The following is a 14,792-nucleotide window of genomic DNA, read 5'->3' as shown; positions in this document are numbered from 1 at the left end:
ATTCCTTTCTACAATTTGGAAAACGGCTGAGGTTAGGTTTAACTTTCAAGGTTAGTCCACATTACTGCTCTTTTTCCCTACTTAAGAAAAGGAAGGTTTTGAACACAGGAAAGAGGTTTGACATAATTATTATTTGCTGTTGCACATTTATCGACACCATAATTACAGCTTTGGTGCTGTCCAGTGCTCAAATGTGTATGTGTGCAGTTCTACAATTAAGCTAAATCTTTTAAGATGAGCTAATAAATGTGCTGCAAGTGCAGTGTCAAATTTCCTACACTGCTTGGTCAATCAGGATCCATTGAACAGAAAATGCATGGAAGTTACCAAAATGCTGCTGTCTTTCACACTGTTTGTTCAATTCTTTAACTCAAAAAATCCAACAATAAACTGCTAGCTGCAAAAATCTACATCTTCTTTCCTTATTTATTCTGACAAACATGTCCCATAGCTGCTACTAAGTACTATACGAAGAGTGACACACACCTCATTAATGGCATTATTTTTACCTCTTTGTGTCAGTTTATCTAACCCCAAATGTTCCTTCTATCTACTGCAGATCCAGAGTGACCAACGCTTTGCTAATTCATGATCTCTTCATTCATAGTTGCATAGAAAGAAATCTCAAAACAGAAGAAAGCCACAAGCTCTCCTAGTTCCAGTTCCCTTCCCAGAATTGCTAGACGTGAATCAAACATCAATACATTATATACTCTTTGTGAGTAAGAAAAATGGTGGTAGGTAGCAATGCAATTCATTATTGTGGAGCTGTAGTTACACAGTAATGCAATTTCATTGTTTTAAAAGAAAACATATCGAATTAGTTTCTATATAGGAACACAAATTCGGGGGGAGGGGACCAAAACAAAACACCAAGGCAGTCACTGTATTAGGACATGTTATTATTATTGTTTACTAATACTATTATCAGTCCTTCCTCAACATTCAACTATTTGCTGACTCACATATCTGCTCACACATGTACTAAACTCCAACAAAACCCGAAGTCTTCCAGCAAATGAGGTTAAGAAATTAATTTATATTGCCTAGGTCCAAAAATGCCCTGAGGCCTGACTGGAATGTTCTAGTAGTATAAAGAAATCATTAACAGTTAAAAAGCATTATCAATTAACTACAAATGATGTATAGCCCTAGATCTACAGCTGAAATCATGAGATGAGAAACCATGTTCAGGTATGTGAACTGTGATTACTTGTGTTCTTTTTGTTCCTCTTTTTTTAAGTTAGTGTGAAGATAACTCCCCTAAAGAATAATCCATAAAAAAGAAAAACTGAACTATGCTTATAAATTCCGATACGAATGCAAAGGAAGGTTGAACTATATTTGCACTGGATTAAACAAGCACATTATTTTCACCCAATTATCACCACAAACCTCAATCTCTGACTCTCTGGACAGAAAACAACTGTTCTGCATAAATCTTATTATTTCCCTTACATTATCTTATTACAATATCTGTGGCAGCTGGATTGCAACCCGCGCAGGCAGTATAAACCAAGTCTTCACTACCTTGGCTAGGTTTGCAGTTTGAGTTGTGACCACTTAAGAAATTATAGTGGAAGCAGTTTGTCAAACTTCTGACTTGAAAGACAACATCCTTGCATTAGACAAGTGCCCAACATACTGCCAGGAGAGGCCACTTCACTTTCTCTACTGTATGGGAATAAAAGACGTGCAGTTTTTCTCTCATCACATGACCAAACTTTACCATAGATGTGCAATACTGTAAATCCAGCACTTCTGAAAACGCAAAGAACACATGCATAAGAAGATTCAAAGCTTTTTCCAAAGAACTGGAATTACTATTTAATTCAGAATACACGTTAAGTAAATCACAGTACTGACCCAAGAGAGCAGGCTGCCATCACCAGAACATATTTCTTGTTGAAAACTTCCCAGAAAGTAAATTTGTAATGTTTGGAGAGCAGGAATTGTACAGAAATCCAAAGTAGCCCATTCGTTCCTTTGCCCCTCTTTTCTCACAATCCATTGGTGTGTTTACAGTCTTCCGGAAAGACAGAAATGAGGAGTAAATTGCCACCACTACAACACACTCAGCCCATCAACTGCCTCCAGACTCCGAAGTTACTTTTAATAAAGGAATGAATGAAAACAAGCTGAGAAGAAGCCAGCCATAGATCAGCAGCATTACCTGGACAGGCTGCACACTTGAGCATCCCTGCTCTAGAACAAACCTAAAGTTTATTTGCCTGCATTAGTATATACATGGACCACAAATTAGCTAGAACTTTGTGGTGAATATCCTTGGAGGTTTTACCTGTAACTAGACTTTCCAATGAAGACAAAAGGATTTTCAAACCGCATTTTTACTAGCCTACAAAAAAGAAAAATTAACCTTTTTAAATCAAGTAAAACTCCAAGAGTAAAAATAAAAAATATTTACAAACAACATTTCCTACACCTATTGTGTCTATTCTGTCTTTACAGCCTTAGTTTCAATTTACTGTGTAACAGTAAAATCTACAGTCCCCTGTATTCCTAGATAATTTCTCTTCCCAGTATTGTGTGCCTGCTGGAGGTCCCCTAGTAGCTCCAGCTTTCTCCCTTCTGAGACTCTGTCTCTTCTTTTGCCTCTCCTGCAAGTTCTTGAGCCATGCCTCCTCAGGAATCTCAGCGGCTTACCAGGACAGTCACGCCCTTTGAAAGCTTGAGTAAAGTCACTTCTGTTTTAAAGAAACATAATGTAACACACAGACTGAGGGGAAAAAAACATGCAGTGTCCGTAAAGGTATAATAAGCCTTGTGAAAGATGCATGTATTTTCCTGTATTATATTTTTACATAACTTTGATGTCATACCTCTGTGAAAATCTACAGACACATTGGTGAAAACATGGTTCACAAAAGTCAATGGAAATTTGATTAAAACTTTGGGTTGGGATTATTCCCCAAATCTCCAAAATATCTAATACTCTCTTCAGAGGATTGATATGATTGTGTGATTCTTTACAATCAGAGATGAAAAGAGCAGTACTCTACATTCAAGTTTAAAGGGTCCACTTACCTTTCAACACACCCAGTTCTCCAACTTTGTGTCCTGTGATCTCTTGGACATTAAAAGATTTAAAAAGGGGTATAACTAGAGTTGGAATACCAAGTTCACGGCGCTCTTTGTTGATGAAGGCTGCATGGACCTAGTGTTAATACATGGACCTGATCCAGCTGAAATCAACAAAAGGCTTTTCATGGACATCAAAGGTTTTTGAAATATAAGGCTTTATAAGGCTCGGCTGTGGGAAAGGTCAAAAAATTAAGATCCTTGGTGTAAACTCCTAGGCAAGCACCTTTTTGGTGCAAGGTTTACATTTGCTAGGCGCTGACTGCATAATACTAATATGAATGTGTCTTTCTTCTGTATCATAATCCTGATATTCAGATATTAATCATCTTTTCAATCTTTAAAAATATGGATGCCAAATAACAGCACTTCCTTTTTCGGTTTACAAAATTTGGATATGTACTCAAAATCAGAGAAAGCAAAAATTCACACAGAAGAGCCAATGGAGACGTAGACCAGCTTATGAATAATAATCCCCATTTGTAGACACACACAAATTCAGCACTCAGTCTCAAGAAGCTTTCCCTTTCCAAAATGATAAATGCTCAGCATCTAGATCAGTCTGGTTTTCAATCTGTCTCAGAAATGTACTGAGTTTTTTTTTTTCTTATCGGCCAATTACTAAGCCAAACATTTAAATACAGTTCAGAAGACTAGTTAATCACAAAGACAGTGTTAATATGCAGACAGTGAATAATGTTGTAATAATAATTTTATTATGAACGCTACCTAGCATATAACCTTTCACTCTGTAGTAAGTGGATATGCATGTTCGAAAAAAAAAAAGGATTTACATTTTAGAATTCACAGTGTTTTTCTTTCAGAAGTTTTCTATGTCTTCAAAAGCAACATCTCCTCCACTTCCTGACACACACCTGTGACATTAAAACTCTGCATTGCCAATATTTTCTACATGTAAATATCTGCCTCCAAACATATTAGTAACGTTCTTATTGGGTTTATTGTATCTGGTATCAGGCACATTTACCAATTTAACAGCAATTTTATGAACAAGATAGCATAAAGAATTTTCTAAATTGTAAGCATCCGCAAGTAAAATGAAAGAAAAGTATCTTGGCAACTCTTCTTGTTCAACACAATTGCTCACCATTTATTTACATTTTCATACACTTCATTTGATTTGTTTTTAAAACTTAGAGCTGAGGCACAGCCAACATTCTAATTTGGGAAGGCAATGATCAAGGGTCAGGTCCCAAATCTGAGTAACTGAAACTGCTAGAAAACAATGACCGGGCTCTGTAACCCCTGCACTTATATCAACTGGGCAAGCCTTCACTTGTGTGGAAGAAATTTTAGTTTGGTTATCAGAAAGCAAACATAACGCCCACTGAAATCAGGGAGGTTCCTACCAGACCAGAATACATCTGCAAAGACTGTGGCTCAATTCCGCTATATGGTGAATAATGCAAGTGTTTTCACTAGATGCAACTATTATCATTCAAAACAAACCTTTTGTCTTCAAAGTTTTTACATATAAGATCTTTGCACCTCTTGTTCATGACAGCAGATCTCAATAATAAGAGCACACCAAATGCCAGAATAATTATTCAGATCATACACCATATGAACAATACAGACAGAAGAATGATTGCGAATTTTAACAAGTTTTGAGAAAATCAAAGTAATGACAAATGTTTAAATTTGTCTGTGGAAAGAAATTAACAGCAGTGTGCTCTTCAAGACATACGAAAGTCAAAATTATGTAACACAAGGATCGTGTTTGGAAAGGAGATGAGTACTGAAATGGCAACACAACCAGATGGTACACACTTCCTAAGTAGTAACATGTAGGAAAAGATTGTGAACATGTCCCAGAAGATCTAAGCAAATTCAGTTCCTGGGCAGCTTACCCACTGGAACTGAAACATTCCGGGAATAACACACAACATATCTACTACATCTTACTACAGAAGTATTACATCTTTCCCAAAGATTTCATGAAAGGTAATTCACAGTTTCAGAATTACTCAAGACAGCTACAATAAATGGTTTCTTCATTATCTCCACCACCTCTAATGCAGAGCACAGAGGCACATGCACCCTAGACTTACAGCCTGGCCTACCACTTTCCCAGCTGAAATCAATTGCAGATTTTTGCAGGTGCAGTCACTTTGGAGTTACAAGCAATTTGAAGGCAGATGTGCTGGCATTCAGACAACTAGCTGCCTGACTTGTAAGTAAAATCTGTATTGTGTATCTAGAGGTAACCACTTGCACACTATTTACTTGCAGATATAAAATCAGAGAACTTTTCATTATTTATTTAAAAGCACTGCCTGTTTTTCCTCAAAAACTTCAGTTATCCTGACAGGCAACAGTCCACCTATAATAGTGAAAGCAACTTCCTACCACCATAAATTTATCAATCATTTGATAAAACAAGCTTTTAAAGTCTCATTGTTCCCTCTTACAGCTACTAAACATGCAACATATAAATCTCTTAGCCGAAAACAGTATTTTCACTTAAAAAAAAGAGTTAGCATTACCTGATCTAACTTGGTACTAATTCCTAAGTACTAATTTTTACTACATTACAATGAGATTTATACTAAACCACACTTACAAGGGGAACTCTCTCAGTTAATTTCCCCTCATATAACATGAAACTGGCTTATCACTTGAGCTATGTCTACAATGCATCAAAAGTTTTGACCGTAACTCATGCAACCACTCAAATAAGTTAGCTTAGGTACGAAAATGCAGAACCCCCAAGGTGACCAAGGTCATCATCCACACACTTGCTGGTATGCTTTTAAAACAGTATACATCTTAACGAGTTCAAACAATCTCTCATGAGCCTACGCAAGCATGAACCACAGTTCTGGATCACACTATATGTCCCAAAGTACCTGCACTTCCCTCTTAAGAATAAAGAAACAGATTGCTAAAATCCAATTTACCACTGAAACAAAACAAAACATAACATTAAAACTACAGTGAGATGTACCAATACATAAAAATGTGGAGGGGAAAAAAAAAAAAAATCTTATTTAGCATTAGCATTTTGTTTTTAAGGCGCCAATAATCATAAATGGTCATATATAAACTAATGGAAAAAAAAAACCGCATATAAATAGTGAAAATGAATTTAGAAGGAAGTGCCAATATTTAGCAGGCGTTATATCTTTAAAATGCAACTACTCCCATTCTCTGTTCTAGTCACTCCTCCACATCTGGCGCACTAGGTCCAGTGCTAGGCTCCCCACTACACAGAGAGAAATGGACTCAGTGGAGCATGTCCCCAAAGGGATTGTAGCATGTCTCACATGAGAAGAGGCTGAGAGAACTGGGATTGTTTAGCATGGAATAGAAAAGGCTCAAACACTTCTTATCAGTGTTTGTAAATACCTGATGGGAGGGAGTAAAGAAGATGGAGCCAGACTCTTCTCAGTGGTGCCCAGAAACAGGAGAAGAGGCAACGGGCAATAACTAAAACACAGGAAATTCCATCGGAAAATAAGAAAACACACTTTTCCTCATTGTGAGGGTGGTCTAACCCTAGAACAGATTGCCGAGAGGTGCTGTCCAGCCTCAACTACTCTGACACTGTGAGCATGTGGCTGTGGCCTCTCTCTGTTCCTGTGACTTCATACCACAAAACACAGCCTGTCAATTTGGCTGGCAACTACCCCGAAATTATTGCTACCGCCATTCTTCCATACATTCTTAATTCCTGCAGTATGCTCTTCCACCCTCTCAGTTTTTGACCCAGTAAATAAGACTGACATCTCCTTTACCCTAGCTAATTCGTCAAGTTTCACATATTAAGCAGGAAGACACTTGAGAGGTCCCTATTTATATCCATACCATTTTCAGCAATACAAAAACTTGTGCAATAACTGCGACCTCATCATCATGAGGGTTTTTCGTAGGTTACTATAAAACTAGATTCACAAATAATCTTTGGATTAATCTAATTAATTATTTAATCAAATTAGAACTCAATTCAGCTGTAATTCATAATTTAGCTGTAAATCAGCTAAAACACTGAGAACTGCCTTAGAAGAAAGTGTTGAGGGAAGGAATGTAACCAATGACATCGCTCTTCTTTACAATCTCAGTCCCTAAAACAGCATGCCTTTTTCCACACAGGATTCAGAGTCTTGATATTTCTTAAATCAGTCACCTTAGCCCTCCCTTTCATTCCAAACTAGAGGAGGAATCCCTTTCCCATCTTATAAGAGCACCTTACCAACACACAGGCATGCTCTTTTAGACAACAGCCAAATGAATACAACATCGATTATGACACAGGACTGTCAGGTCCAAATTTACATCTTCTACACTGTAGGCCAGCCACTTGACTTGGCTTTTGGTTGCTGGAAGAACATTCTCACCACTATCACCTGTTCGGTTGATTTACAAAGAATTTTGCCAAAAACAAAGCACAGCACAAGGAACTCTACTCTGCTTGTCAATGAAGTCACCCAGGAGCATGGACGGGTATCAGAGAATGCTCAGATTACTCACTTATACATGTTATACATGTCTTTGTAAACAGCCTTTGTAAAACCCCAGTCTCAACACCAAAAACACCTAAAAGTGAACACCCTATACATTAGCCTAGATTTCATGTTGTCTTTGCCCTACTCTTCCAGGTCACAGCTCTATAAATGCTTCATTCAGTGCTGTCTAGTAGCCCAAATTACACAGTTAGGATAAAAATGCTTTCTCTCACCTGCCAAAGTAAGCTAAAGCTCAATGTTGCTACTCCAGGAAGACAGAAGAGATATGTAGGAGTCCCTTCACTCATAGATTAAACATCATTCTCTCCTGTGAATGAGTATGTAATTAATATGTTGTTATATAAAAGAAGAAAACACTATGACCCATTCTGCTTATATTTTCTTGTTTGTTTGCTTTTTCATGAAAGGACTTTGTGCCAGCATGTTCTGTGTGAAACTTCCCAGCCTGTAGATAGGTTATAGGGAGATACAAACCACATATATTTCATGAGGCTATAAGACCTATGTGGTACAATAACTCTCATATTGATCCCAAACATCCTTTGGTGTAACCACTACCTAGATTCCTCAAAACTCCCAAAACATGTGAATTTCATAGCAAAAAGCAAGCGTCTTCAACAGGTATGCTGAAGATAACAGACTTCAGATTTAGGTAATTAATTCTCATCCACACCAATAGTCTACATGGGAGGGAAGGGGAAAGTAAGTTATTTGATGTATGCATTGGTTAGAACAACTTCCTACAGAGAATGTGCCTTTAAAATAGGCTTGAAACTGCTACCCAAATGCAAATATTTTTTTATTTTTTTATTTTTTTTTTAAAAAAGAACACCTCTCTTGACCTTTTCACAAATAAGGATGTTAAAGAAAAATGCATGAAAAACTCTCTGTGGGGGGGAAAGAAATTAAAATATCTTGTGAGTGTTCTGGAAATTTGAAAAATATCAGCTGGCTTTCAAACAAGGGAGCCGGTACAGAATTAATCCTGACTTCCTGTTCATACTACCTCAGGCCCTCTAAAAGATTGCTAGTGATGCAGTTTCAGTTCCATGAACTACACGAAATGAGGTCTCTCTGAAGTGTCAGGCAGGCCGCCTCCCATGAAGCCCCCAGCTACTGTCTCCATTACCCCCACCACTGAGGCTGTATCTAAAGCAGGGCTGGGAAATGAGTGGGTCTGTCTTCTTTCAGTTCTTGTCCTAACTGGGAGACACTGGAGTTCCTTCCTGCTCTAGTTTGGACGAGCTAGCGTTTAGTTCGCTTCAAAGGTTGAATCAGATTACAAGATAAGTGGGCATCTCCAAAATGAAAAGAACTCCAGAAATTGCCACCAGTTGAGATGAAAATGGGGAGGGAGGGAGGGGGAAGCTTAGAAAGAGGGAGAAGAGAGGGTGGATGAAAGGAACATCGTATCCTTTAGCCCTCATGGGATAACATACCTACATGTCCTACAGTCCACTGTGTATTATCAGTCTCTGGTGAGAACACTGGATGCTGGCGGTACTCTAAAACTCTCCTCCTCTCCCTTATTAAAAGACAATGGGAAGCTTAACTTTTATAAAGGAGAACACTTTATCTTCCAAACATTACAGTCGTTCCCTGTCTAGCAGGAGTTTAATCCCTGGTAATTTAGATAAATTACCGTGTGCTTCAGCAGGTTGAGGTTAAAACTCCGAGATTTTCAACTGATTACAAGAAAACAGCCCGTTATCAAGTCCTAACTGAGTAATTTGCAGCTTATTTCACCCTGGCTAATTAAAATGTAATCACTATTGTTTGGCAATGTGCATTCTGTCAGCATTTTTACCTCGGAAAAGAAATCTTGCCAAGAAAACACAAAAAGCGCCTTTCACCAGGAATTGGCTAGATCTAAACTGCCTCTTTAGCCACTGAAACTGTAAAAGAAGTCAGTTACAACCGCCTGACAACGCAATTAAAAATACTAATCCATTTCCAAGATAAGGAACTGGGTACCCTCCTTCAAGCCATCCAGTGAAGCGGAGACCACGTTGACAGCAAGCGCTCCGCCGCGCCTGGCCGCAGCGGACAGGGCAGCCCCCTTCCCCACCCGCCTCGGGGTGCACCCCCAGTCTTTTTAGCCCAAACCTAGTTAGAGGCACAGAACCTCTCCTGCTGTCGTTGAAAAGAATCCGTTAAGCTTTCCTTTCACACCGACTTCTTTTTAAATCGAGTTATCCTTAAATATCTCTCGAACCTGCCCTTCGTGCCAACACCCCGGCCCTGAACATTGTTTTGTCCGAAACGTTTCCCGAGTGGTTCCCGTTTCCGGCCGGCAGGAAAGCACTGGGCAGCGCGTTCCCCGCTTGGTCCCCTGCGCGCTGCCGAAAGGTGGGGTCACCCCGTTCCCACCGGGCTGGCCAGCCCTCCCTAAGAAAGGACTTGGCGGGCAGGGAGGGAGAGTGTCGACTGTACAGGAGGCGGTTACACGGTTTGGATAGAGTCGGCTGCGTTTGATACTTTCACAATGTAGAACAGGTGGGGAAGGAAGACGGAAAGATGCGCGTAGAACTAGAAGTCGAGAAAGGACGGGCAGATACCCGCTGCTGTTACACCGCCTCCCGCACCGCTTCCAGCGCGGTCGCTTTCGGGGCTCGCTCCCCCTCATTTCATTTCATACCCGACAGGTCTCCCGCCACTTCATTCCCATTTCCCTCACTCCCGGTAGCCAGAGATGTGCCCCTGCGGTTCAGAAAATAAAGCGTTACTCCCACTCTCACCTCCCAGGAAATCAGAACCAAGTATTACCCTTTCCCGACCACCGCTCGTAACAAATAAGCTCAAACTTCCCCGCCAGGCTGGAGAAGCGAACCGCCCGCAGGCGGCTGAGCGCGACAACCTGCCCGGCCGGCGGCAGGCGGAGCCCCGCGGGATTGCCCAGCACCGCCCGGGAGTAAACCGCACCCACGGCCCAGGAGCCCCGCGCTGCGGCCGCCTGGCTTCGGGCATCCCCGGAGACAGCGGCCGGGGCCCGTCCCGCCGTGCCACAAGCAGCGGCCGGGCGCGCCAAGCACCTGCAAGGAGCCGGGGCTCAGCGGTGCCCGGGGCTCAGCCCGCCCGCCCGGCAAGCAGCTGACAGGCGTGTGGCGGGGCGCGGCGTGCCGAGAGACCCTCGATCCACCACCCAGCCATGCATAGAGCCCGCCCGGCACCGGCACGCACCGGCGGGTCCCGGCGCTGCCGCGGGGCCATGCCCACCTGCCCGCTGCCGCCTCCGGCTGCCGGCCACCAAGTTAGCCAAGAGGCGCCCCGGTTCCCACCGTCCTTTCTGCCCCGACCCCGCGCCGGTACCGGGGCACCCTCCCCACCCGCCGGGCGGGCCGGGCAGCGGCGGTGCGCCCCAGCGTGGCGCCATGCCCCTACCTGGAAATGCTTGAAGAAGGCGGAGATGCGGGTGATCTGGAGGCTCAGGCACCTGGAGGTGCATCTGGCGGTGGAGAACGCCTCGTCTTGCCTGCGGGCGGCGGCGCCCGCCCCTAGCCCGTCGGGGCTGCCGCAGACGGTCGTTACCCAGAGGAGCAGGGCGAGGGTCGCGCCGGGCGCCCTCCGCACCATCGCTCCGCGGGAGAGCAGGGCAGCGGAGCGGTCGGGCGCTACGGAGGGCGGCAGGCGCCGGGGTAAGCTCCCGCTTGGTGGGCTGGTGCCGGGCTGCGCTGGGAACAGACAGCTCCGCGCCGCACAAACTACACAAGAAAGTTCAATCACTCAACTCTCCTCACCCCCCGCCCTCTCCCGCCCGCCCCGGCCCGGCCCACAGCCCTCCCCCGCCCGGCGGCGGGCGGGCCGAGGCTGACAGCGCCCGCGCCATTGGCTGCGCCGAGCGCCCCCGCCGGGGCGGGCGGACCCTTTGGCCGCAGGCAGGTCGGCCCGGTGGGGCTGCCGCTGGCACAGGGGGACCTCGCCGCCCGCCAGCACCTGTGAGGCGCCGGGGCGGGCAGGGGCAGCTGCTCGCCCTGTCCTCACACATCCGCCGGTGCGGCGGGGGGGTCTTCCCGCTGGCAACGGCACGGTAGCGCAGGGCCAGCACCGCGGTCTGACGGGGCTGAGCCGGGTGCTGGCCCTTACGCTGCCGGAGCGGAGCGGCCCGGTCGTGGCTTTGCGTATCGGCAGCCTTGCGAAGGGGCCGGCCCTTGAAGCCTTGTCTGTGGTAGTCCCTTTTACTTCTCCTAAGAAAAAGGACAGGGAGGCAAGAACGCATGAAAACTACTTTTTGAAACTCGGTGTTTCTTACAGAGGAACACCGCGGTGAGCATTTGTCCCAAGGTGAAACCCATAAAGGCACCTCCGAAGAGTTATTTAAAAATTAAAATGAACAAGTCATTAGTTCAAATACCTCTGAGTAATAACTGCAAAATTAAATCAGCGCCTTGAGCTTTAAAATGGCTCCCATGCGGTGTACATCTTCAGCTCACGTCCTTTCAGTCAGTTGCAGGGCAGGGAGCGCACGCCGCAGTGTGTAGCACAGAGGTTACGTACCACATTCCTCTCCCTGCGTATGCTCTATGGAATCCTCCCGTTGCAAGTATGTGTGCTACTAGAAAGAGCAAGTGGATCTTTTCTCACTGAAGCCTGTGGATTGAGCCTCCCAAATTTGAAAATCCCAAGGTTATATGAGCTGAAATAAAAAGCCTTCAGGTCACTTCAGGAGTTAATACTAGATTAGTTAATTACTATAAGTAGTAGTTTAATGTGATTATCAAACCCTATATTAAACAAACTGGAGGAGCCTCCTTTACTGGAACAAATTTTAACATAAATTAAGCGCTTATTAGGAAAGTCACCTAAAATCTCATCAAAAGACAGCAAAGCCTTCAACCCGTCTGGCTTGTGCTAATTTTGCATGGGTATAATGTCTCTCTTTATAGATATCCTTATGTACGCAAGTCTGAAATAGAGCATATTCCCCAATGTCATTATTCTATATGCATACACCTTCAACACACCTCTATATATCAGAAAATCAAAGTATAAAAAGGTTTGCTACATCCAAACTACTAAAACAGTAATTAAATTCTAGCTTTAGATTCTAGCTATAGTTTTACCGTCTTACCAGAAAAGGCACAGATTAAAAAGAGAAGCAGCATTGGTAGTGTATAAATACAATAGGAAGCGAGAGAAATTTTAGTTTAGATGTTCCTCTGAAGCTTACAGTGTCTCTTCAGCTGGCCAGAAATCTTCACTTGAACGGAGCCAGTAGGCTAGAATCCCGGCTGCAAGTGTGAACACATTGAGATGACAGTTCGCGCCCTTGGATGCTTGAGGGATCACAGTTGCTAGAAGACAAGGTCACCTGCCACGTCCTGGCACACAAGTTCCCTGCTGCTTGCACTGTGTAAGCATGCTCCTCTGGCTGTTTTGGAAGTGCCCTGGCTAGGCAAGGAAGACTGTCTCAGCTACGCCTCCAGAAGTCTTCCTCATCTTTGGAGCTGACTACCTGCTTCCTGCATTGAACATAGGGCATAAGTGGCTCAGAAATGCTGTTCCCAATTCTGACTGATTTCTTACTGCTACAGAACCAGTTACTTTGCCTAATCCAGCATCCCTATATTTAAAAAGAAAAAACACCCACAGTATAGAACAACACAGAAATAAATGCACAGTCCTAGCAATATTGCGACAAATAGTGATGAGCCCATTCAGTCCTCAGTATTAAGTTCAGGGCATTCCGGTTTCTAGCTGACTAACTTTCAAATAGGTTTTCTTAAGCCTTGACTAAAAATTTCACAACTTTTTGCCTTGAGTCAGGAAGAGAAAATTGCTTTGCTGATTCATAGTGTTTACAGGTACACCAAATGCTTTCAACTTTTGCCATATTTTAGCAGATAATAGGAACTGCTTGAAAAAATATGTAGCTATCTGTAAATCAGATGCAAATCTAGAGAGGGCAGATGGTTCTGTAGATACATCCCCTCCATGTTAGTACTAATGCAATTTATGTTGTATATTATAAACCCCAGCTTTAAGTAAAAGGTTACGAATCTTGTTTCTTTTGTTTTATAAAGTCTGGTAGCGAAGGGTATAGAGCCATTAAAAATAAAATGTTTGTGAATACACAGTTTACTCAGTTTGCTTTTGTTTGAAAGGTCATGGTTACAGAGATCATCAGCACAGCCTGTGAATTCCATTTTAGTGAGAGCTGACTTGGTTTGCACACAAAAGACTGGCTGTTCAGTTCCAGTAAAACTTCATTCACACAGGTCCTGTTCCCTTACATGGAGATTAAGAAACAGGCTCGGTAGCTCAAGAATTTAGTAGGTAGTTAAAATTCACTATGGTCTTAATCCGATAGACAAGAAACACTAGTTTGTAAATATACTCAAAGAGGTTAATAAATTGGTTGCAGAATATGGAAATTTGGAAATAAATCATATATACGATCCAGTGAATTTTAAAGATAACCGTGGTCCGTAACCACATAAATAGACATATAGACACATTAGTCTATTTTGCTCGCTGACATTCTTTTTTTTTCACTAAATGACATTAAATAATCTTTTAGTATTAGAAGCAGTAGAATTAGTACCAACAAGTTCCTGCAAATGCAGAGTGTTGGTCTCACGATAAAAATACAGTGGTTATTTTCCTGCTTGTGCTTCAGAGCAGTCTGATAATGTAAAAACAAGCTTTTCGGAAGCCAAGCCTTGCGGAGCTCTGAGCAGTTTTTTTACAGGAGACAGCGCCACATGCTGGTTTTGTGAGGTGAGAGCTTCTGGGCTTTGTACTGATTTAGTTCTGTTTAATGACTTTGATTTAATCGATTTTAAATAAACATGACTGCATCTTAAGTAATTACTTCTTATTCTAAGGGGGATTCCCAACCTTAGGTTCTAATTTCAACTATACAAATAAAGGGGATATTTTTAATCTTAAAAGTATTTATTGTTTTCATCTAAACTACTGTATTCTAGCTCACTGATTTAGTTTATCATATTAAATCATCCTAATGTGACATTCTTTACTCAGTTCTCTTCAGCTTTAATTATTTTATGTCAAAGGTGATGATTATAACTCTAGGCACAACATAATCCCCCAAACCCTTTCCAGCAACTCAACATGCTGTGGTGCCTGCATACTAATGGGGACAGTTTGAGGACTAGACATGATGAGTCAGAGATCTGTGTGCAACTGCAGGGCTACAATCTTGCCAGGATCACGGAGACGTGGTGGAATGGCTTCCATGGCTGGAGT

General features: G+C 42.7%; 1 protein-coding gene across 2 annotated transcripts in view; it reads right to left on the bottom strand.

Annotated features, from left to right (window-relative positions):
- Positions 1 to 11,278, bottom strand: part of ANOS1 (anosmin 1) — a 136,770-nt gene extending 125,492 nt beyond the window's left edge. For both annotated transcript variants that reach the window (XM_030476733.1, XM_030476734.1), the window contains exon 1: positions 10,968 to 11,278. In XM_030476733.1, the coding sequence (XP_030332593.1) occupies positions 10,968 to 11,159 (192 nt within the window). In that variant the 5' untranslated portion in view covers positions 11,160 to 11,278. The remainder of the gene's footprint in view (positions 1 to 10,967) is intronic.
- Positions 11,279 to 14,792: the final 3,514 nt, after the last annotated feature.

The sequence above is a fragment of the Strigops habroptila genome, chromosome 2 (genome assembly GCF_004027225.2).
Source record: "Strigops habroptila isolate Jane chromosome 2, bStrHab1.2.pri, whole genome shotgun sequence".
NCBI lineage: Eukaryota > Metazoa > Chordata > Aves > Psittaciformes > Psittacidae > Strigops > Strigops habroptila.
Note: the sequence above shows the minus strand (reverse complement) of the source record. Positions and strands in the feature narration are given on the sequence as shown.